At 37.6% G+C, this 25,433-nt stretch overlaps 1 protein-coding gene across 11 annotated transcripts in view; it reads right to left on the bottom strand.

Moving 5' to 3' along the window:
- The window catches only part of LOC105213669 (dystrophin, isoforms A/C/F/G/H), a 397,492-nt gene that overhangs the window by 133,669 nt on the left and 238,390 nt on the right, over positions 1–25,433 (bottom strand). For all 11 annotated transcript variants that reach the window (XR_003752425.2, XR_003752426.2, XM_054232196.1 and 8 more), the window contains 2 exons: positions 17,469–17,641; positions 8,907–9,057 (listed from right to left, as the gene is read on the bottom strand). Coding sequence is in view for 9 of the 11 variants with exons in the window: in XM_054232196.1 (XP_054088171.1) it covers positions 8,907–9,057; positions 17,469–17,641 (324 nt within the window). In the remaining 2 variants the exon portion in view is untranslated. The remainder of the gene's footprint in view (positions 1–8,906; positions 9,058–17,468; positions 17,642–25,433) is intronic.

Below are 25,433 nucleotides of genomic sequence, written 5' to 3'. Positions count from 1 at the left end.
GTTGTGTTACTATCATCAGAAAGTTTGAATATCGGTTTGGACCTTCAATTAGTCAACATGTTAACGCAAACAACTTTAAGTTAAGACACCTGTCTTTTTACGCAACAATTTTAATAGTATTCGTCCAATCGGAATCTAACGCTTTAAGGGGTTACATGGGTTTCGTGGGTTCAAAAAATCATTTTTTTGTTTTTTTGGTTTATTAATTTCTACAAAATCTCAATAATATTTTCCTAAATTTTCAAGTCGATCCGAATAATAGTTTCGGAGATACAGCCTTTGGAAGGTATGCGCTCCAAGTCATGTATTATTGTTACTCAAAACTTTAAACGCATTTTTCTCGGTACCGTGTTTTCAAAGACGGTTGTCAATTTTTCTCGAAAAACTACTCAACCGATCTTGATGAAATTTTCCACAGGTGTTCGAGATACAATTTACTCGTGCTTTAACGAAGGACTTCACCTTTTTTTCAATTACAACTCTTAAAAAAAAAAAAAATTTTTTTGGAAAAATGTCTGCCAAAATTCCAATTATCACTTTTTTTATCTCCTCGTTCAAGCACGAGTTTATGGTCTTTCCTAAAACACTTATTTTTGCTTTTAAATTTCGGATGATCCTGTCAGCAGTTATGCTGACTACGTGGACGCACCTTTTTTCCGAGGGATCACCGAAAATGTCGTCACAATGGAGCAGTTTTAATATTTTTTTTTTTTGAAAATTTCAGAAATTATTCTTATTATAAATAAATAATTTTTTACATAGAAAAAAATATTGAAAATAGGACATTTTTTATGCGACGAAACCCATGTAACCCCTTAAGGCCTTTGATGTGCCTTCGTAATTACATAAAAATGCATTTTGTGACGGTCAAAGGAACTCTATTTTCAGATATTATTTTTTCTTAGTTCGTTCTCTGGAAAATTGTATAAGCGAGGCTCTCAGCATGATGAAATTGTCATCGAGGAATTGTAGTATTTGAGAAGTCCTGAGGATTTCTGCTTTAAATAAGTTTCAGTGTAACTATTACTTCCAGTTAGAACTACTTTGTTTCAATCTAAATTTGTTACACAGTGTTATCAGTTTTACACTAATAAAAACACTATACTCAGAATAAATGCAATTCTATTCAAATGTTATCAATTTGCTAGACATTTTCAATTTGCAACTATTTACCCAAACTTCCGCTACAAATGCTTGGCACGCCTAAAAGTATACTTCTAACATTTTGTTTTTTTGGGAATTTCGCCCAAGCCGAACACTTGAATGTGTCTACGACTGCCATCAACTCCATTACATTGTATTTTCGTAAGTAATTGTTTAATGACCCTTGTCCAACTTTCACACACAAAGCCACAAATGTGTGCGAGCACATGGGAGCAAAGAGAAAAGCGACCATCCGCAGAGAGAATCACTTAAGGGTTTGGCGTGATTGTTTACACAACTATTTGTGGGGTGTTGTGGTCTATGTAGGAGGGTATGTAGTAGAAAACAACACAAATAAAACTAAAAGCCTTGTCGGCCACTCTAGATGGGCTTTCGCATTTTCGGCGAAATGAATTTAGTTTCCACACCCCACATTACCGAATAAACACCACAGCTCACTTACGCAGTGCTTAGTCGTAGTTATTTGGACTCGGCTTTGCAGCTGTGAAGTCAAAAGTGCTCATGCGAAAGTTAGTCATATAAGGATTCCGGGAGTCCACTCGCATAATCGGAAGGTGGTGGTGTCTGCGGTTAATTGTAGTACGGCTAATGTGAAGCATGTGAGCGTGGAATTTACGTGTGTTGAGTGCAAAACTAATAATCAAGCGAAGTCGTTTTTTAGCTGTCGACTGTTGTTTGAGTTGGTCAGTATATAAGTAATAGGTTAGTAAGGATGAACAAGGCTCTTAACTTTTTTATTGCTTTTCGTAATTCCCTTGTGATTTTTGTATTTTCACAGCCAATTTGATCAGGTGGCGATACTGTAAAAACATACATCCCTTCTCCTTGCTCATGTGGAAAAATTTCCGGAAATATGGAGAATGCTATTTGCAATTGTTTGCCACTTAAATACGTTAAAGGAGCATTTACTCTAGCGGAGTGTATTTACCCCCAAATTGGTATTTAGTTTTAATAATTGTAGTTTCATTAGCAGTTCTTGCGTGGTTTTTATACAGGGTACGCCCTCTTTTACATTGCTATGTTACCATTTTAAAGAGTTTGAGAGAAAAATTATGGTGATTAATATTTAAGATATTTTTATTTTATTTGTCTCTTTACAATATATTTGGATAATTCCTTCAATATAACTCTCTTTTGGGTGAACTTCCTGTAACTGTATAGTACAACTTACTCGAAGAGTTTATTATGGAGAGTTCGACACTTAAAAATTAAACACATTTTCGACGACAGAGAAAGAAACGACTCAATTAGTAGTGATCTTATGATCATTTGAATTATCTACATCTTCTAAAAATCAATTGGTCCGCCGATGAAGGAACTTTGTTTCAATAAATTATTTATTAGGTTCTGAAAGCGAAGCGACTGTGTCTAATTATGGCCACTATTTAAAAATCGCCCAAAGATTGTCCTAGTCATTTTTAAGTTAAAAAATTTTAAAATCTCCTTTCTGTTCGTAAGCCGAAGTAAAAATCGATATCTTTTAAAATACACTTCTCTTAAATTTTAAAAATCGTTGGTAGAAATTTCATATTGAATGAAACGGGATCGTCACACTTTTTTTGTTGCAAATTCGATTAAGTTAAATTTCAGTTTGATTATGTGTTAGAATGGACTCTGGATTCAACTGAATACTTTTAAGATATAATAGTTATTCTGTATTTTTCTTTAAGCTGATCAAAATTTTTTAATTGTTTTTTTGCACTGAAATTTGAGTACTGAATTTTTGAACTCTTCTTCTTCTTCTTTACTGGCGTAGACACCGCTTACGTGGTTATAGCCAAGTCCAGCGGGTACTGCATCGAAAACTTTCAGAGCTGGGGCACTTTCGTCCATTCGAACAACATGACCTAGCCAGCGTAGCCGCTGTCTTTTTATTCGCTGGACTATGTCTATGTCGTCGAATAACACATCCTTCCATATTCGCCGTTGCCAATGTTAAAGGGACCATAAATCTTCCGCAAAACCTTTCTCTCGATAACTCCTAGTCCTACTCGTTCACGCTTCTGCACCATAAAGTTGGACGCGAATGATCAGGGACTTGTAGAGTTGAGTTTTTGTTCGTCGAGAGAGGACTTTACTTTTCAATTGCTTACTCAGTCCATAGTAGCACCTGTTGGCAAGAGTGATTCTGCGTTGGATTTCGAGGCTGACATTGTTGGTGTTGTTAACGTTCCCAAGTAGACGAAAATATCTACGACTTCAAAGTTATGACTGTCAACAGTGACGTGGGAGCCACGACGCGAGTGCGCTGACTATTTGTTTGATGACAGCAGATATTTCGTCTTGTCCTCGTTCACCACCAAACCCATTAATACGTAATACGGATGAATTTTTGAACTCGTTTCAATAAAAAAAAAAATTCTAATCCCTTGTTCGATGATCTTGATTGACGATTGTCCGACTTGCAATTTTAATTTTTTCACAAAAAACTTTTTTATTTCAGCTTTCGTATCTACCACTTTCTATGATTCAGCCAAATTGTAACCGCAATTAATTTATTTCCCAGAAAATTACGCCGACCTAAATTATATTTTTTAAATTGCTTGTATCTTCAATGAAATCTTTCACTTTCACTCACTAATAGATGTCATAAAATTCTTAATACCTTCGAATGAACTGCACAATAACAAAAAATGCCGTTAAAGCCGTAAAAAGGTCATTTCGAGAAAGTGAAGGAAGAAAGTAAACGCACAGCTTCCTTGCCAACGAAACATGACTTCCAGTGCCAACATACATAGTACTTGGCCAGCAACATAGAAAGTGTGGGCAAATGTAGAGTGGCCGGGTAACCACTTAAAAGGAGGTCGGTCACACATTAGTAAATGACATAGACGCACTTCTGCACACAGACAAAGGCGCTGAGATGAGCGGCGGAGCGTAACCCTTTCAGTTGCCATTTATGAGTTCTCACAAACATGCGAGAGTAGATAATTTATGAACATACATAGTTTAAAGAATATGTGCTTAGGCGATCTGTCGCGCATGACAACCCACCTCCTCCACCCTCTCGCAGTACTCACGTAAGTATGCCACTTGGCTCGCTGTCAAAATCTCAAAATTGTCTTAACCTCAAAAATGAACCCACTTCATACGCCATTAAATCTTGAGTCGCAAGCGACCTCAACGCATTAAGACGAGCCGACAAGGTAGAGCTCACTACATAAATAGGCGAGCTTAGTGAGCAAATGAGGGGCAGAACAATGCACCGGCAAAGTGAGAGGGTGAGAGTAGAGGAAGAGCTTAGCGCATAATGTGTGAGGCAGTCAGTCGAGCGGATCGGGGCAACATGGTGCTGGCAGCAGGAAACGCTTAGGAGGTGGAAGTGCTGTAGTGCGTGGTGAGTGAGTGATGATGGGTATGTCGGAAAAGGTTGGCGAGTGGCTCATGAGGGGTGGGGCGTTGGCGATGGTTCCACTTGCATGGATTGTTGTGGCGTTGGCAGGAAACATCATGCGCTCTATTCCGTTGCCACGGCGAAAATGCCCATAAATTATATTTCAGTTCTTTCCACGCAATTACTTGTGAAAACACTCAAAGTGGCACTATGTAGCGTAACTAGTTGTCTACAAAAGTATTAAGTGAAGAACTATGTGTAATCTGCGGTATATATGGGTGTATTATAGAAAATTTTGAGCGCCAAAATTGAAAGGAGATTCCACGTATGAACACTAAAAAAGTCCTATCTAAATGTCTGATGAATTTCTGAAAAAGGGTGAGACTTAGATTTCTTGGTTATCGCGATAACTATACAGGAAAAACCACTTTTATTTGGAGTATAAAATAAATTTCTGGTTCGACTATAACTCATACACCGTGGCTTTCAAATTATACGGACGTGTTATTGATGCGCTCCGTGAAAACTTTCGGAATTACAAAAAACAAAATAAACAAATAATTAAAAAAGTGCATTAAAGCAAGTGTTAGGCAATAACGCCGAACGGGATAACCAAAACATAAAATAATCATAACAATAAACAGTGTACAATTAAGCAAAACAAAAAAATAATAACAATTATTAGTGAGAAGTAAACAAATTCTCAAAAATATGAGCGCAGCGCAGCCTGACCAACAAAGCCGTAGGCATTCTCTGAATGCCTACTTTAGTTTTGTCGAACCTGCAAAACCTACCAAAAAAGGCAACGGTGAGAAGGATGACCCATCACAGCGACCAACCGAGCCAAAGCAGAGCTTACAAACAGCAAAGTCAGCAGAGAACGGCAGTCAACAAGGGCCAGCAACAAACAAGAATACACCAACAAATTCGCAGGTACCAGCGAATGATCAGACAGCGAAGAAAAACATAGCGCAAGGTGAGAATGTACCAATAAAAAAAGGTTTATCTGTGCAGATTGGCATTGACCGCTACATCAATGTAAAAAGAAAGTTAAGTCCTTCAAAGTTAGCGGTCAATCCTAAAAAATTTCAAGGCGACAAGCCAATCAAAAACAAACCTGAGGACAGATGGTGAATTTAAAGACTTTTTTGGAAAGCTAGGTCATAGATTCCTAGCAGGTGGACATTACAATGCAAAACACACGTACTGGGGCTCACGTCTAATTAACCCTAAAGGAAGACAGCTGTACAACACAATTATGAATAAGCACAATAATCTTGATATAATATCTTCTGGCAAGCCGACATATTGGCCCAGTGATCGTAACAAAATACCAGATCTAATTGATTTCGCAGTAATCAAAAATATAGATAGATCGCTTGTGACAGCTGATACATGTACAGACTTATCTTCTGATCATTCACCTGTACTAATAAAGTTGTGTGAACAACCCATATTCGTTGATCCAAAAATGGGTCTAACATCTTATAAAACGAACTGGTTAAAATATAAGAAATATGTGACGAAAGCATAAGAGAACTTAATGATATAATAACTAACGCAGCTGTCTTAGCAACACCAAACAGAAACTATAAGCCACTTGGTCTCCGAAAAACCACTAACAGAGAAATAGAAAAGCTTGTAAATGAAAAAAGGCGTGCTAGACGAGAATGGCAGATAAATCGCTCCCCTTCCACTCAGCTTCAATTGAAATCTGCTGTACGAAAATTAAAGAAAGCGCTTAAACGCGAGGAAGAATTCAACAACGAAATGTATATAAAGAAGCTATGTCCAAACTGAAGAAAGCAAAATTCCCTGTGTAAAGCCCAAAAGTCCATGAAGCCTCCAGTCGACTCCAACATGCCTATACGAGACTTGGGTGGAAATTGGGCTCGAAGTGACGAGGAAAAGGCTAATTGTTTTGCAAATCACCTGGAAAAGGTATTTCAACCTAATTGCCCAAAGAACAACTTTATGTTGTCAGTCTTACCTAACACAGCAAATGAGTCGCTCGAGTCTTTTAAGACTTCACCTTTTGAAATTAATTGCATCATAAAAGAACTAAATCAAAAAAAGTCGCCAGGACATGATAATATCACCCCAAAAATGCTAATAGAGTTACCAAATATTGCTGTTGAGGTGCTCTCTTTGCTCTTTAATGCGATTTTTAGTTTTGGACACTATCCGATTTCATGGAAAAAGTCGCAGATTATCCTGATATATAAACCTGGGAAAGACCTGACACAATCAGTCATACAGACCAATCAGTCTTCTACCCTGCCTTTCTAAAATATTTGAAAAGGTGTTACTATCAAAGATGTCTCCTTTCCTCCACGAAAATAATGTAATACCAGCGCATCAATTCGGGTTTCGTGCAAAACATAGCACGATAGAGCAAGTAAATAGAATAACTAACGAAATAAGAAAAGCATTTGAGCACAGAGAGTACTGTTCAGCTATATTTCTAGATGTGGCTCAGGCGTTTGATAAGGTGTGGCATGAAGGGCTTTTATATAAGATTAAAAACATTCTACCTTTAGAATTGTATAAAATATTGGAGTCTTATTTAAATAATAGACAATTTATGGTTAAAGTAGGAGACTTCATATCAGATGAACGACAAATAAGGGCTGGTGTACCACAAGGCAGTGTTTTGGGGCCAACTCTGTACATCATATATACTGCTGATCTCCCAACAGCTAATAAACTTTCGCGGATGACACAGCTTTAGTGAGCCGTAACAAATGCCACATTACAGCATCAACAATATTAGCGGAGCACTTAAGATCTGTCGAAGAATGGCTAGCCAACTGGCGTATAAATGTGAATGAACAAAAGTGTAAGCACGTTACATTTTCTCTAAGACCAAAAATGTGTCCGGCAGTAAAAATGAACAATATTTTGGTGCCCCAAGCGAATGAAGTTACCTATCTTGGTATTCACCTAGATAGAAGGCTTACGTGGAGAAAACATATATCTAGTAAAATAACTTGCATGAAGATAAGAGCTGCAAATTTAAATTGGCTTATAAATAAAAACTCTAAACTTAGCCTAGACAACAAAGTACTTTTATACAATGCGGTCATAAAGCCGATTTGGATGTACGGCATTCAACTGTGGGGTACGACCTGTGCAACAAATATCGATATAATACAAAGGTTCCAATCGAAAATGCTTAGAACAATCACGTGCTCACCATGGTACATACGCAATGAAAATATCCATAAAGATCTTGGTATCCCAATGGTGAAGAAAGAAGTAGAGGACAGCAGATTGAAATATATATCTAAACTCCGTGATCACCCAAACCCATTGGCTAATGCTTTAATACAAGCCTGTAATCAATCACGTCTAAAAAGAAGAGATATGCCAGCACACTAAAGAGCAACGTTTCACCAAAACAACTCAATCACCTGGTTGAGCTTGTCTAGTTTTTAGTTAGATTTAAGATTTTATAACTTATTGTTAGGCTTTAAAGAGCAGATTCAGTAAATAAATGTATATTGAAAGAAAAAAAAAAAAAAGACTATAACTTCATAGATGCAATATGTTCCTGTCAATCTTCGGACTCTTTTCTCAACATTACACTCCTATTAATAATTTCAATCTTGTATAAACTTAGGTGTTTAAGCACCTAATAGGTTCTCTAGAGTTCACTGTAAGCTTCCAGGTATGGTTAGTTAAAAGGGAAGGTCGAAAGAAAACCTGGCCGGAAGTGACCGGTAGGCATCATTAGGCTGATTGTATTACCAAGTGATTTCCAACTATGGACTCTTCTATAACTTGACGGATTAAATAAAATTCTTAAAATTTCACCTTCTACATTTTGCTCATTCCGTTTTACCAAGTTTCTGAAGGAGGGGTCTCACGGGTAAGTGTCTTGTGATGACCCCTACCATTCTCAATTCCCTGAGAAAGAAATTCTCTTCTTCAGTTCTGCAAAAATTTTCTAAGCTTTCTTTTCTACATAGTAGAGATCGTAAAATGAATTTAATAATACAATTTTGAAAGAAGGAATACAGTCTTTGGTCCACCGATACTATCGAGTATCCGATAATTTATTTATCGGAAGGGTGGGATTTTTCGAGAATAGGTTTAAAGACAGCTATCCGATAGGTTTGAAAATGGTATAATATTTTCATTAGTGAGAGGCAGCGAACGACGTGATTCAAGTACTGCTGTCTAGTGGTCCAAAACTTGCTCAAATATCAATAAAATTAAGGGTACTCCTGAAAGGTATGTACCTTAAAAGGTCTTATAATAAAGCTGCCATCATCAAAATAATAAGCAAATTATTACAAAGACACTTGGAAGGAAAACATAAAATAAAAAAACTGTTTAATTTTACCGCTATAAATGGACCTCGTAACATTACTTCACTGATTTCGCCAACAACACATGTACTTACCAATTGTTTTTGTAGACTAGCTGCGTCGCCCATCAACGGGCCAACGCTCAACGACGATTGCTCGGTGTCCTTGCGTATAACCCATTCGGTGAGTTCGCGCAGCGACAGCAACAACGCATTCCAATGCTCCGAATTCGACTCCAAGCGGTTTCTGCGAATGAAAAAGAGGGAACACAAAGTGTTTGCGTAAATATGAGAGAATCAAATAATGAGAAGAAAAGGCGCTTGTTAGCTACGGCAATAAAAAAATGCTAATAATAATATAATTTGGGTAAAATGATGCGAGCTGTTCGAATAAGTGCGGTGGCATGTTTCGACTGGGGTGGAACTTGAATGCCAAGAAAAAAGAAGAAAGACCGCCGAAAATATGCAAATTGTAGCGTTGCGTCCAAATTTAATTTGCTTCAATAAAATGGGTGTCAAATATACGAAAACGAATAAAAGGGACAAAACAAATTGAGCAATTTGTCGCTGGTGTCCGTTTAAATTCGACTACAATGGAGTTGTTAAATTCTATTTTAGCATTTTTCACGCACTTGTTAAAGGTGTTGGAAATTACTGGTCTTCAAGTCTTACTTTAAATGTGGTTAAAGAGAAATTATGATAAGGTGACTCATAATGAAATTATATATTATACTTGTATATTCGAAAAAGTTCTTTCAAGTGTTTTTCAGATTTTTTAGAATTAAAATAAAAAATCGTAAAATTAAAAAAAAAAAACGAAAAGCGCGGATTGTTCATTAGTATGATCTTTTATTGGACACTTCATCGAATAACCGTAACCTTTAACCAGGCTCAACCTTCGAAATTGAATATCTGGCAACTTTATATAGGACAACCTAATAAAATCGTTAAATTCATAAATCATCCCTCAGTGTTGTCACACTCTGCGTTAAACATTTCCATATCGACAGTTGACAAATGCACGTCAAATATAATTTGTCGTAGCTGAAGTGCAATTAATCATACCCGATAACCAAACAACACTCTTATTGCTAATCAAATTATTTCATTTCTGCACTTGAATTTCCTTGTCACAACTGACTTTTGCCTTGAAACATTTCTTCCAAGAACTTTTCATCAAGCAACAAAATGGAATTTCAGCATTTTTGTAGACAAAAAATAAGAAATAAATGCGTAATGAAAAGAGAGTTGGCAAAATGAGTGAATGCCACTTTGTCAAATATGGAATTATGGAATATGTAAGTGACAATGTCAACGACACCCACTCACTTCGCGTTTGCCCCAAGAGTTTAGCCTACACAAAGGCGCTTGAACTTTGCGCGACGCGTTTAAGCTTTGTTTTCTCATATAATGCGAAGAAATGTGACGGAAACCGCTTTTGTGTACAGGCATACATACACACAAATACAGCAATACAATCATAAACACACACACACAATCCAAATGTTCATTGTGTCTGCTCGGTTTTTGTTTATTCATTTCCATAGCGAAAAATACATTAATGTGCCGTCTGTCTTATGCTTTCCTGCTTTTAATATTCGACATTTTTCGCTGTTTTTCGTTGCGCTTTGTCTTGCCCCGCTGCATTGTTGTCGTCATTTCTTGCTTTCCTTCTTTTAGTTTTTTTCCGGATGTACATGCTTTATTGTTGTTGTTGTCATTGATGGTATCATATTATGTCTGTGCTGTAATTAAAGCATTTGCTGTTGTTGTTGCTGATTATATGAGTAATGACAACAATCAGCTTAACGCAAATATGATAAAAGATGCAAACAAAAATGACAACAACACAATTAACACCGTGCCAGTTGTCAGCCATTTTGTTTTTCTTTTTAATCGGTTAGGGTAATGCGTTCAAAGAATCTCCTGTACTTAAAGGAATAACAGATTAATATGATTTCTTATTTTCGGAAATTTTCTTAAATTCGCTTTGTTTTTATTTTCAGAAAATTTATAAGCAACTCACTATGTACTGATAGATTTTAAGATCCATTTGTCATCAGAATTACTCACGAGGTATTAGGGGATGGGGTCATATGTAGAAGTTCACGCAAGTGAGGAAAGTTTGTGACTGTCATTCACTTGGGGGTGGCCAGGAACGATTCTTTTACATATAACTCAAGCAGCTCACGACTTCCGGTTTTAGACCAAGTATCCTCTGCGTAACCAACAGATATCCGTTTGAAGGCGAACTAAAGTGAGAAGGCGAAAAAAAAACCACCACATAAAAAAACTTTCCCAATGAAAGACCAAAGAGAGCCTCGGAAGAGAAACCCCACGACGGAAGAAAGTTGGTCCTTGTGACATCTACCACAGCGGCCATATAATGGTGCGTAAATTTGGTGTTGGATTTGTGGTGGGAGAGAGACTCTGTCGCTGAGTCCTGGCATTCACGCCGGTGGATGAACGTCTAGCCACAATCCGGATCAAGTGAAGTTCTTCAACATATCGCTGATTTGCACCCATCCCCTAACGGAAGAGAAGGACGATGTGATTCTAGAACGCACTTATGAGCATTGCCCCCGCCACGATGTCCAAATCGTGCTTGGCGATTTTAACGCTAGTGTGGGTAAAGAAAATTTCTTGGGCCAACAGTCGGAAAATTCAACCTCCATGACGAAACATCGCCAAACGGATTGAGGCTGTTCGACTTCGCTGGTGCCCGAAATATGGTTGTCTGTGGTACCAGATTCAAATCGTTCACGTTGTGATAGACGGAAGACATGTCTCCTGTGATTTAGACATGCGTACGCTCCGAGGACCAAATATTGACTCGGACCATTGTCTAGTTTCACAATGATACGCACTCGCCTCTGTGCAGCAAAGAACGCCTGCAAACAAAGACAAGGAAGGTTCGACGTCAAAAAGCAGAAATCACAACCGACAGCCGAATGATTTTTTTACTCGACTTGCACTCCTTCTCTCTGAGAGCACTCATCAGCATCTCGATATAAGGGAGCTGTGGGCATTTTAAACTCATTGCATACGAAATGGCGAACCCGATTCCCCTATTGATGACGATGGAATAGATGTTCCATTACCCGACCATGAAGAAATTCGAATAGCAATTGCCCGCTTGAAGAACAGCAAAGCGCCTTGGGTGGATTACAGGCCGAGCTATTCAAATACGACGGCGAAGAACTGATAAGGAGCATACATCAGCTTCTTTGTAGAATATGGTCGGAAGAAAGCATGCCTGATGATTGCAATCTCAGTGTGCTCTGCCCATTCCATAAAAAGGGAGACCCCACAACCTGCGCCAACTACCGTGGTATAAGTCTCCTAAAAATCGCCTATAAGGTCCTGTCGAGCGTATTGTGTGAAAGATTAAAACCCACAGTCAACGAACTGATTGAACCTTATCAGTGTGGCTTTAGATCTGGAAAATCAACCATGGACCAGATATTCATCATGCGCCATGTCATCAAACAAATAGTCAGCACTCTCGCGTCTTGGCTCAAACGTCACTGTTGACAGTCATAACATTGAAGTTGTAGATAGTTTCGTCTACTTGGGAACCAGCATTAACAACACCAACAATGTCTTGAGAGAAAACTTTATTAAAAACGAGTGTAGTAGAGAGACCGAGTGAACACTAAAAGTTGGAACCAGTATACAAGTATCTTGGACAAAACTATATGGGTACAAATTTTATTTATATTTATTATTTTGTAATAGAAATATATTTAAACCAGCCATTACGGAGCTATTTCTATAATGTAAATATTTTCGACTAGAATAAATCGGTATTAACAAAGATAATTTCTTCGGTAATCTTACATTGGTTGTTTAGTTTTTTGTTGAATTTGAGTTTTTGAGGTTACGTTGAGGGAATGATTTAGGCTATTAATATTTAAAATATATACTTTTCTCTACCTCACTAGTGCTTCTTAAAACTAGATGTTTTTAAGAGCAATGCTAAAACTTTAAGCGCTTTAAATTTATTATTAATTCAAATCAGGCAACTTTAAAGGAAAAAAGCAACGAAGAACAACTCTGAGAAGAATTTAGATGAACTACACCTGTGTGGCCAAAAAGATGATGGGTTGCACGTAAATAAACAGACGAATTTTCTGCTAAATTTTCTTGGAAAATTAATTTTACTGCGAATTGTTTTTATTTGGTAGATAACTTAGCTCTACAAATAAAGCAATACACACATATTGCCTTGAAGAAACCCGATTGTAATCATAACAAATTCGAATGAAAATACAAGGCGAAAGAGAGCTCAAACTCAAACAAAAACGGCAAAGACTAACTAACGTTGAATAAAACTGGGAAAAAGTGCGATAAAAGCACCGTTAGAAGCAGTGGTTAAGGTAAAAGCGTCAAGAAAATACCAAGATACACACATACACTAACTAAACAAGCAGATGATAAAAGAAAAATAAAAGCGCAGCAAGACTAAATAATCTCCAACTGGCAACCATTGGCAGTGCAGGGAATATAACTCAGCATTAAGGAGCAGCTGGCGGTGCAGCAGCGGCGGTATGAGCGCGCGCGTGTGTGTGTGTGAGAGAAATAACAAACAAGGAAATTTGTAAACACAATAAATCGGTGGCAAAAGGCAAACAAAACAAAAACGGAGAAAAAATGCCAAGCTGGTGAAGAGTAAACAAAGAGCAAACAAATCAACGATGCAGCAAAGACAGAAATAATGGCTTATCAGCCAGTGAACTAACGGAACCCACACACACTCTTACACACAAACCAAACGAAAACTCAAAGCGAGCTGCTGATGAAATTGCTTTCACGAACCAGATCATATTGAATGGAATTGGCTGATAGCGAAGTGCCTTACGCGGTGTGTGTCAACGAACACAACAACAACAAAAACTACAAACGCTTGAGACACACAACCAGCATGTCCGACAGTTTTTTATTGGGCCAATGCAAACAACTGTAAATACAGACACTCACGACACTCGCCAGTCACCGGAGCGCTGGTGTCATTTGTCAATGGCATTTGAATGATGGACTATGCCCCGGTGGACACAGCTGATGGACTAACAACAGGAGATGAGTTAAGACGTCCGCCGAGTGCGTTCGCATCAAAAATAAATGATTTGCCATTAAAGCAGTGCGAGAGCAGCAAAGAGAGAGTTGAGAAAGTGCGTGGAGTGAAGTAGAAATTTTATTGGAATGTAGAGGGACATTGGTAAATTCCAAGAATGATGGAATTATTGTTTTGCAAAATAAAGTATTTATGCTTGTATATTATGAAATAAGAATAAATGTGAGAGATAAATATCTATATATTTATGAAAATGGTTTCACAAAGAAGTTACACAAATAATAATCGAAATTTTCGAAGAAGCTTGGATGCGTAGTTAAATTTTATAAAACGTCAACCAACCAAGTCGACTTTAGTCGGTGCGGTTTTAGTGACTATAAAAACATATATATGCTTTTCGCTCTGTGAGATCTTAATGAAATTTAGTACTAAACCTTTTAGCACTTATTTTAAATGTTTGAAGGAAAAATGGTTGAAATTTCTACTTTAGAACAACAAAATTGTACCAAAATCATATTTGTACCAAATTAAATCCGTTTATTTTTGAGTTCTAAAAATATTTAGTACTTATTTCAACTACAAAATTTGAAAATAATGACCAAATATATAATCACAATTAATATATTATGTCTACTAAATTAAGTAAATACTTATTTGTATTTTTCTATATTATTGAAAAATTTTAGTTCACTCAGTATACTTGCATATTTGCAAGTATGAAAATAGTGAAATAAAAAACTGAAATGTTTTATTAAGCGTGGCAGAGAACAACTTGTAACATAATCTAAATTCAGAACAAATTTTCCATCGAAGGAAAAATGTGCAATATCGGTTTACAACCACGCCTACTTCTCATATAAATAACTCAACTTTGAATTCCATCTGATTCGTTCACTTTCTAATGTATACATAAAGAGCCAATGAAGATAGCGGAATAAAACTTTACACAAATACTGTATTTGAGCTCTGGTATCACTTGTGGAAAAATTGTCAAAATCCGACCATGACTTTTCAAGACCCCTGATATCGAACATGAAGTACTCAGTGCCTAACTGTAATTTTTCAGCGAAAATATCGGTAAATCTCTCAGATATTTTAAAGTAATAAGGGGTCTCTCTCTTCTAACAATGTATCTCTGTACCCAAAATGGTTAAAAAAACTTTCCCTAGCTCCCTTATTAAATTAATTATAGGTTTTTCAAAAATTCGATTGGCTTTACTCCGCATATATCGGTTAATATGTGAGATATCTTAGCAAAATTAAGTGAGTGTATAGCCTTGGATATAGTTTACCTTGGTGGTGATTGGTTGAATGAGTGAAATCGGTTCAGGAATTACCTCAGCCCTCATATACTATATATAATGATTTTCGTTATTCTGTTGGACTTTATACACCAATAAATTGCGAGAGTATAAAATATTCGGTTGCACTCCAAGTTAGCTTTTTCTTACATGTTTTTATTTTATATTGTAAGGTCCTAATTTTAGAAAATATTAGTGTACTAAATTAATATTTATATATGTATAATAAGATTTAAATTCTATAGAAAATCAGAATATTATTTTGTACGAAAAATTAATAAAATGAATTTATGTGCATAAAATACTAACGGTTCAGAATTTTTAGTAATTTTTTAAACTACCCGTAATTTTTAGTATACAAATTGTGTACTAAAATTTAGTTCTAAATTTGGTATTGCTTACATTTTTAGATAAAAGCCATTGAAACATAAACTAATATTTCTTAGGAATAAAATATATATCAGTTGTGGCAAGTTTTTACTATGTTTTTAGTACATAAAATTGAGTTCAATGATTTCGACGAAATACGACTTCATAAATAAATTTCCGCATCTTTATGCGCATATTTTACTTGCCAACACATTTTGTGTGCCCATAACTTATGGCGGAACTTGATGTTGACACAAAACTGACAGTGCCACATTAATTTTCATGACCAAATTTATGATAAGAAGCGACACTAAAAATCATGTTAGCCACGTTATGATCACAACAACAGCAATAATGACAGTACTACTGAATAAAAGTAATTTCATGAGCGCTTTGAAGTGGGCGAATTAGAAAAGCAAATACCCAACACACGACGGACTTATACACACATATATGCAAGGATATGTAGGTCTGCACATGAGGGCATTGCCAGATCGACTAGGACAGCCGCATAATTGGCATTTATATTCATTAAGTGCTAATGCTGGCTGGCCACAACGCCAGCAAACGTGATGTGTGATGAGCATGGCGCTGCTGATGTCCGCTGCTGATTGCTGATTGTGCTATGCTGGTTGAGTGATTTGACCGTGCGAGTGGGTCCGGTCGATGGCGCAAGTTTGACAGCTTGTTTGCTATGGTGCGATAGTCCAGTATTTGGTGAAAGCTACCGCCGTCATTGTGATGTGGCTGTCATTGGCAGCGGAATGACCGACATACTGGTCATTAGTGTGAACACAAATTAAGCTTAAGTCTATGTACAGCCGCACGGAAATTGCTACTAAGGTCCTCGTGGATGGGAGTAATTTATAGTTGATAAATTCTAGTGGTAGTAACATTAAAGACATCTTAAAAGTCAAAGTATGGATAAGTACGAGTCTGGGAATATCATTGACCCCGACAATGAATCGCTTTCGCTACATGCTGGTAAGAAGTTTATATTTAGGAAGTTTGGTGATTCTCTTGTTGCTAATAGGGTCTCTATATCATTTGCCATATATTTATTCCTCTCAAAATCTTGGACGTACGTTTTATTGCGAGTTTTTGTGAAGAAAAATTAAAAATTTTGGATGGTAAACTAATGCTCTAGATGATATCACTCATAGTATCCTGATTTAATAAATGGATCAGTTCGAAAAATTTACTGAGTACAATTTTTAGCTAAAAATTCATATGTGACTAATTCTTTTACTAATTTGAAGGTAAGGTCATGACATTACAACCTTTTTGGTAGAATTGAATTAAATAAAACTTACTCAGTCCGGTGGTCCCTCCGCCCGAATTACCAAAAATTAAGATTCATACTCTTTTCTTTAAACCCTTCATGTATACTAGACATTAGTGAATAATTTCTCAAAATCCATTTCGGAAATATTACACCCGTCCTAATGTAAAAAGTGTCTTACATTATTGAATCACTATTTTTTCAGCTCTTTAGACTCATTACTTGACTCAAACTTATAATTTAACTCAATGAGTTCAGTGCACCCAGCAAGTAGTTGCCAGCGCAGTAGAAAATATTTTCGCGCCCGCAATGACAATATAGTTCACACAGAAAATATGTGCGAGCGCATAAACGAAGCATAAGCGATGTGTCTATTGTAATGAGGCTCCGCGTACTAAGACCCTACCGCAATAGGTCGACAACGAGGCGTGGCAGCGCACACTAACTACTCGACTTTTAATTCAATTCCTTTTTTGTTTGCATAATTTCTTTATGTTTCCGCTACTACTACTACTACAGAAACAACCACAAGCATAACACGAAGTCGCACAATTCAAATGTAGAATTGTCGTCGCCAACACTTAGGCTTTCGTTTTTTTTCACCGCAAAGCATGCAGCACTTTGTGACTCACCTGATGGCGATGCTCTTCGACTTCAGATTGTTCCAACGTTGATTCATTTCATCCAGCCGACGCTGCAACATAACGGCATCTTCTTGTGAGGTGAGTGAACCCAGCAATTTGCGGCCGGTGCCATCGAGACGATCATAAACGACGCGATGAGTTTCAATTTCCGATTGTAAATCCTGTCAGTTGCGAGCACGAGCGCGTGGGCGGGAAGAAAATGAAAGAAAAGAGAAAAAACATTTGTAAAGTTAGTAAAGTGTGGCACAAAAAGCGTGGGAGATGAAATATGCAACAACTACAATACAATACAATACAATAAAATGGCATACAAATACAAGAAAAAATATTGCATAAATTTAGGCGCAACAGCGCCCAGCCACAATGCCTCTGCTGTTGTTATTCATATTCGTGCTATGAGCTGACGTTTCAGTGTTGAGCAACAACAACTGCAACAAATTGTGACAACAAATTCCGTAAGAGTTTTCTTTATTGTTGTTTTGTTGGTGTTTTTCTTTTCTATAGCGTTACTATTGTGTTGTGCGCGACGGTTTGAGTTGCTTACCTTGCGGCGGCGTGTTCGAGTATTGGAAAACTAAAAATATGGAAATGCTGCAAAAAATTCAATTCATATGCTTAACGGTACATGGTTGAAAGGTCGCTGAGATGGCGGGGCATTGTGAAAACATAAGTGTAGCAAAGAGCTCACAACCCGATACAGTGAACCGAATGGCTCTGGCAAGCGTGCCTCGCTGTACGCAAATCTCACATGAATTGATTGAAGTGTGGCAAAATATGCAAAATTCTGAAATTATGGCAATATGCTTGTATTACATAAAAATGGTAGATTGCTAAGCACACGCAAATCAGCGACATATGTTTACTTTAAGCATCTACATTTCCATATTTGCATATTGAGTTTAAAGAGCAACCTGATTATACGAAATCGCTATGACATCCATGCCATAAAATGAAGTAATAAATTTAGTAGAATATTTTTACGCGCATTCATGACACCAATATATTCTGAAGACATCTGTCTACGGCTAACAATAAAGGTGAATTGTTCATCCAAAGGACCCATAGTCCGTTCTTTATCGAGCTAACTACCACGACTACTTAATAAATTATTTTTCGTATATCACTGATATTCTTTAAAGTTCCCAGCTTGGAAGCTGAAAGTAACTCCATTGGATGAATGACTACTTAAATATTTTTCTGCGAAGACTAAGGTCATGTAAGACCAAAATCTCCTATGTATGGATTAAGAGACTCTAACGTTCGATTCTAGCAAATTCGCTCGGTCGTTGAATGAACCACATTCGAGATGATTTAGTCAAGCGTAAGCTGTAAGATGTTTCCATATCGCCTTTCTCCAGACAACTTTGACAACTAACGATAGTGTTCCGTTACAGCGCTTACAACTGCGGCAGATTGGACCTTTCTGAAGCCAAGCTATTCAATGGCACCTTTCATTATGTACTGAGCCAGAAGACTTGTTGTTGATCTTTGTAGGAGCCACAACTATTTGAGAGACACCAAGGTAGCCAAGCAGCTTTTGTATAAACAAATTTAAAATTTAAATTCTATTCTTATATATAACTTCAGAAGAAAACATGAACATAGAAACTTGATATTGTATGATTATGCTTTTCTCTTGTAGGATTTGCGTCATTGAGCCTTAAAGATGTTTCTAACAAACTATCAGCCGACTTTTCTAAGGTATCAAACTACAATAAAACAATTTGATTTGACAGATTTGACAGATTTAATTCAGTTAGAATATCTTCATATAAGAAAAAAATGAAGTTAAAAATGGCGTTAGTTTACATCTTAAATGTTTTCTTTGTATCGTAAATAGTTCGATTAAAGGAATGTTTATGATTGTTAAGAATACTCGGCTTCTTCTTTTACATTCTTTTCTCTGTAACTATACTTAATTATTTCTCTGGGAATTACTCAACAAAAAGTCCACATTCAGACCATATTTCGCATGTTGTATGTACAGAAGTGATTGTTAAAGTTGGAACCCTTTGCAAGTATATAAAATATATGTCTCAGTGGAAAAAAGCGTTGGTGAATAAAGATTCGGAAGACAGCAGTTTAAATATCCCTGTAGATATTTAAAAAAAATCTTGAATTCGTGCATTTGAAAGTGCTGCCTACACATAGCATATTGGTGATATAACGCGGCTCGATTTATGACATCACTTAAGACCCGATAAGTTGCAAAAATAACTGGTGGTACTTGATAACCATTATTTCTAGGATTAACTCTGTTAATATTAAATCACAACTGTAAGGATTCTCGGATATGCAGAGTTCGTATCTGGCAATACTATACATCTTTGAAAGGTCTTGACATAACCTACAAATTGACGCTCTGCCTGATTAGCTTGGATATTACGTTCAACAGTTATAGACGTGTAAACATGGAGTTCACTAACGCCGAAATTCGCGCTATTTTAAAGTTTTCCTTCGTTAAAGGCAAATCCGCTATAGAAATGTTCCGTTTCAATATTTATCGAAAACGGTCATGGTCAAAGGCCGGTGAATCGTTCCAAACAGTGGCCAAGCCGGGATTGACGGCCACAGGATTGACGAAGGTTTTGCTGTGTATGTGGTGGGATTGGAAGGGAATCATCCATTATGAGCTGTGAACAACTAGACTGCTTGAAGCAGGCGATCCACCAGAATTGGCCAACAGGAAATGTGAAGTGTTCCACGAGGGCAACGCCAGACCACACACTTCATTGATGACTCGTTAGAAGCTACGGGAGCTCGGATGGGAGGTTTTATCGCATCCACCATATAGCCCGGACATAGCGCCAAGTGATTACCACCTGTTCCACCACCTGTTCCTGTCCATGGCGAACGTCCTTGGTGGTGTAAAGTTGAACTCAAAATAAGCTTGTGAAAAGTGGCTGTCCGAGTTCTTCGCAAATAAGGAGGGGCGCTTCTACGAGGTAGGTATTATGAAGTTGCCGTCTAGATGGAAACATATTATCGAACGAAACGACGCATATTTGAACTAAATTACTGTGGCACTTTTTACAAAGCATTGAATAAAGCGGAAGGGAGGTATTTGCCTACCTAATATTAAAACAGATTAATCGATGAAGGTTTACAACCAGTGTATGTGGAGCTCTCTGATTCACATTGAGTACAAATCCAGTGAATTTAATCCAATAAAGAGCTGATAGCTTTCTTTTCATTAATAAAATTACTTAAAAATTTTAATGAAAATATTTTAAAATGTAATTGAATTATTTCACTAAATTTAGTAAAATATTTTATTTGCCACATATTTCTGGTATAAATATTTCTTGTTGTAGATATATATGTGTAAATTCGTTTGCATTGCAATTCGTTGATGCTCATAAAGCATTTTCAGCCACTCAGAGTCACATAAAGCGCACTCACGCACACACTTCAGCCTACATACATTTGTACATATATATATGTATATGGATGGATTTTGTATATATATATGTATATGGATGTATTTTCGGTGCATTCAAATAGCTGCGCGTTTGCATTGAACTGACAAGCGTGTGTGATGTCCTGCAACGCATCCACTTATAAGTGCACGTTAAAATATTAACAGCAAAAATCAATAAGTGCCCCGCAATTTTAACGGTGACAAGGAGACAAGGTGAAAGGAGACATATGACACAGCGCTGGAGTGTGAGTGGGTGTGTCCGAAACGCTTGCGTGCATTTCACAGTCGTTCAGTGCAATTTCAGCCACTCAATGTAATCGACGCAGACACACATACATACAAAAATTTATTTTCGCAGAACGAAAACTGTCCGCTTGTGAGCTGACACAGAAAACTCTGACAACGCCAAGCCAACTAAAGCTGAAAGACACATGTTCGTATGTGTGTGTTTGAGCTTGAAATGAGCGCATAAAAAAGTGAATAAAAAGTGGCAAAATGTCATGGCATGCGAGCAATGAAGCACCTGAATATTCGCCATGCGAAAACTGTCCAAAATTGTTTCTTCCACACGCTGGCAGCGACGCGCTTACCTTTGCGCCACAGCGGCTGCTGGCGTTCGACCTACTTAGTACTACCCCCTTCTTTACACACCCCTCGCAGCCTCTGTTGAAATGCTTAAAATATTAACCGCAGTCGAAATTTCGTTGCGCGTAAAAGTATACTTTGAAATACCTCACTCTGCTTTCCTCGCCAAAACTGCTTCGCATTTTTATTTCCACTCATATTGGAGAGGAAATTTCATTCGAATTGGCATTAAAATTGCAAACTTTGTCCCCGTTTCGGCGCAAAGCAGCTGCACCGGCACTTTAAATCAAATACAACGGACAACAACAAATAGCGGAGACAGGCAAGAGGTGTGGCACGCCATCAATAATGCTTAGGACATCACATGTCGCCGTGTCGCAACGCAGGTGTGCACACTTCAAATGTGGGATTTTTGTGGATTTTGTGCTCGTTTAACAATTTCGGTCGCTTCTTTAAGTTGAATGGCTTTTGCCTGTCGACCTGACAGCGCGTTGTTGTTGGTGTTGTTTTTGTTTACTTTATGTGCTTTGAAAATCGAGAAGCGAATGGTAGCAATTATAAAAAAAAATTAAATTCATCATAAGCATGTGACCTAAATTTGAGACATCAAAGTCAGGCTTTTATAGACTTTATTGCGAGAAACCGTTCTATGACAAGTTCGTTATTGTTGTTGTTGTAGCGGTTACTCAGGGCTGCCTGAAACGACAAGCCTAGCCTAATTGTCATCAAAGTCATCTACCGGGAGGCCCAGGAAACTGTTGCTGTTTCGATGTGGTCGGACCAAAGGGAAAGGAGTGTTAGATGAGTAGGGTTAAGGGGCATGTAAAGAGGTAGTTGGTGTCATTTGCATGCAGGAAATATGTTGAGTATCTCTGGGTCTAGTATGGATAGGTAGGAGTTTAGTCTGCTACAGTATCCAGAACGAAATTGCGCAAGGGTCACTCTAGTTTCGCGAGGGAACTAGAGCTCTGTGTCAGGGGGGTGTTGTTTCTCCAAGTACGCCATTCGCGGGGAAGGAGTTAATGAAGGTGTTAATAGCTCCCCTGTGAGTGGCATTCAGTGCTTATATATAGTTAGTCGCATCCGAAGTTCTGTATGTATATATTTTCGGTCGTCTACGTATTTCAGGAAGATACTCTTGATGGCTCTGGGAGGCGGCTCGGCTTCTAGCAGGTAACTGCAGGGATGATTTTTATTTAGCATCCCAACAGAAACTGCTTGGTAAGCATTACGTTATACTCTTTAGCAGGTAGCATGCGGTCCTCATTGTGAAGATGCTTGGCCGGAGACCTCAAGACGCATCCTGTGGCTGTCCCCATCTGCATCCTACTGCATCCAGGTGACCATATTGGGGCTGCGTAGTTTAGGACCGTCAGGCCGTTTGCCTGGTAAGTTGCCAACTAAATACCCACAACAGTCAGTTCTACGATACACCGGGATTGACTCGAATTTTCGGATCCGACCAAGGACTGTTATTTCGGCGACCCAGACCTCTCTGGATCGGTAACTTCTAGTCTTCTAGCTATACTTCGTAGAATGCGACTCTTATATGATTGGAATCAAAGTAAATATTTTCTTATGGAATTGACAACATTTTCGCCTAGTTCAGATGTCAAGCATACATTGTGGTACCTGTTTCAAGTTTCGGTTAGGTTCTCAAATCCTATATATATGACTTCTCAAACTACATTTCTCACAAAAAGACTGGTTAATCCAGCTATAAACCTTAATACGACTTTTTGTACATTGTTTTAAAAGCCGGTCAGTATTTTCATACCAAAGGTGGAGCATCTTTTCCGATTTCGAACTTTATTCCACCCGATTTCAGATTTCCTGTGAATTGTTTTTAATTATAATACGCTCTTGAGGGCTCTAGCTGTGTATTTCATAATATTGCTTCCTCAGATGCTTCCTGAGTAATCCGAGGTCATCCCACTTGTTATTACTTTCTTAGAATTATGTATCTTTCTGAGGTAGATCCTAAACTTGAGATTGTCTGCATGCCATCCGAAATCTAAAGCCTAAAGTGTTTATTTTTCTAACAATCCACTAAAATCATTAAATTTTTAAATTAGTTACATTTCAACCATAACGTAATTGCTCTCAAAATATTCTCTGAAAAGGCAATCGAAATGAGCAAAACAATAATCCAGATTCGTGCTTCATGAGTCAACAGCTTCTCAAAATGCATTGAACTTTCGGTCAAGTGTGACACTTTATCAAAAACAGACACAACGGTGTGGGAGACAACAAAATGGAGAATGAAAAGTAAAAATAAAAATTGTTTGAAGGTGTTGAGGTGCATAACTACATACATGGTGGCAATTGCGGGACATACACTGCGTATGAGTAACAATTATGGCACCTAAAGCAAAGTGAAAGACGATTGTGGAATATAAAATAGGAAAAAGTAAAAGTCACAGAGGAGTCTAAGATGGCACTCGTACTGAAAAACAAAACTGCGAAAAGACGATGTACAACAACAACTACGTACAAAGTTGAATGCAATTTACAAAGTGAAGTGGCACATATCAGTGTGACACAACAACAAAGCAACAAACTGCACATTTCGGTGTAAAGTTTGTGAGCTAAGAGTTGTGAGGGACTGTTGATATAGTGAAATAGACAGAATATGGAGGTTAAAGTAGGGAACTCATAAAAGTGTAGTGTAGAAGAAAAAATAAAATAATTGGAATTATGTGCGGAAAATGGCAAAAATACTTCGAGTAAAATAAGAAGAGTAAAGCGAAGTTAGAATGGAAGTGTGAATAAAGCTTAGCAAAATTAACTGAGATTCAAGATTTTTAGTTTAACATGGATGACATGAATAAGATCTTGCGATCATAAATTTGCTTTGAGTTTTTGTAGAACCAATACTATTTTTTAAAGCTCAGATATGAGAAATATTTAGAATTATTCATGCGTAAAGCATCATCGAATACTCTTGCCCCCTTGACCCCATGACCCTTATGAAAACCATCACCAATTTATTTTTATTGTTAGGAAGAATATGCCAAATTACAAGAATCAAACCCCGAAAAGCCTTAACTTCATTTGAAGCAATAATTTTAGGTTAGTTTTTCTCAGAGAACACCTTTAATATCTCTTGCTCAACATTCCCGGTGACTTTATAAGCAAATGTGCTTCAATTTAAATTATGCCACCTTCAGCTGAAACCGCATTGAAGCTCATCATAGCGTGGAAAACAAGGTAAAGCAACCGAAGGCACAAAGGCTTGTACAACGCTGAGCAAACAAAACACTTTATAACAATCAACGGTAGGCTGGCAAGCTTGCGCAAGTGCACATGTGCACATGTGCTAAGGTGTGTTTACTTATGCATGCGCGCTCAGCAGGTGTTGAGTGGCAAAATCAGCACAAAAAGTGGGCAAACATATGTACATAGGTGCAGTTACGCTCGTTTACCACGACAATAACATACATATATATGACTGCATGTGTGTGTGTGCAAGTAGTTGGCTGAAATCTATGCGCGCAAATGAAAAAAGAAATGGCAAACAAAAGCACGAAGAGGCGTTGGACATTGTCGACGATAGCAAAGAGAAAAGTTGGTATGGCCTTAGCCGCTGGGATTTTGCGAAAAGGGACAACGGTGTCCTTAAGCGACTACGCGCTGGTGCGACAGAGCTGCCAGTTACGAGAGTTTTGTGTGGAGATGCGAGGGTGTCTCGTATATATAGAGTGGATATGGCTAACTGTATATGGTCAAATATGTGAGTATATATTCCCATATGAGCGACATATTTACTTTAATATGGCTAGACCGTAGGACTGTATGAACATTAAGCTTGTTGAGTTCGGAGGGTTTTTGTGCGTTTTTAAGGTCTCTTTTCAATTCTGAATCACTATAAAGCACTAAACTATAAAGTCTATCACTTTCTCTATTTTCTGGACTTATGAAGATGATTGAGCATACTATACAATTTC

This window comes from Zeugodacus cucurbitae, chromosome 2 (assembly GCF_028554725.1).
Source record: "Zeugodacus cucurbitae isolate PBARC_wt_2022May chromosome 2, idZeuCucr1.2, whole genome shotgun sequence".
NCBI classification, from domain to species: domain Eukaryota; kingdom Metazoa; phylum Arthropoda; class Insecta; order Diptera; family Tephritidae; genus Zeugodacus; species Zeugodacus cucurbitae.
The sequence above is the reverse complement of the archived record's forward strand: the minus strand, read 5'-3'. Positions and strand labels throughout refer to the sequence as shown.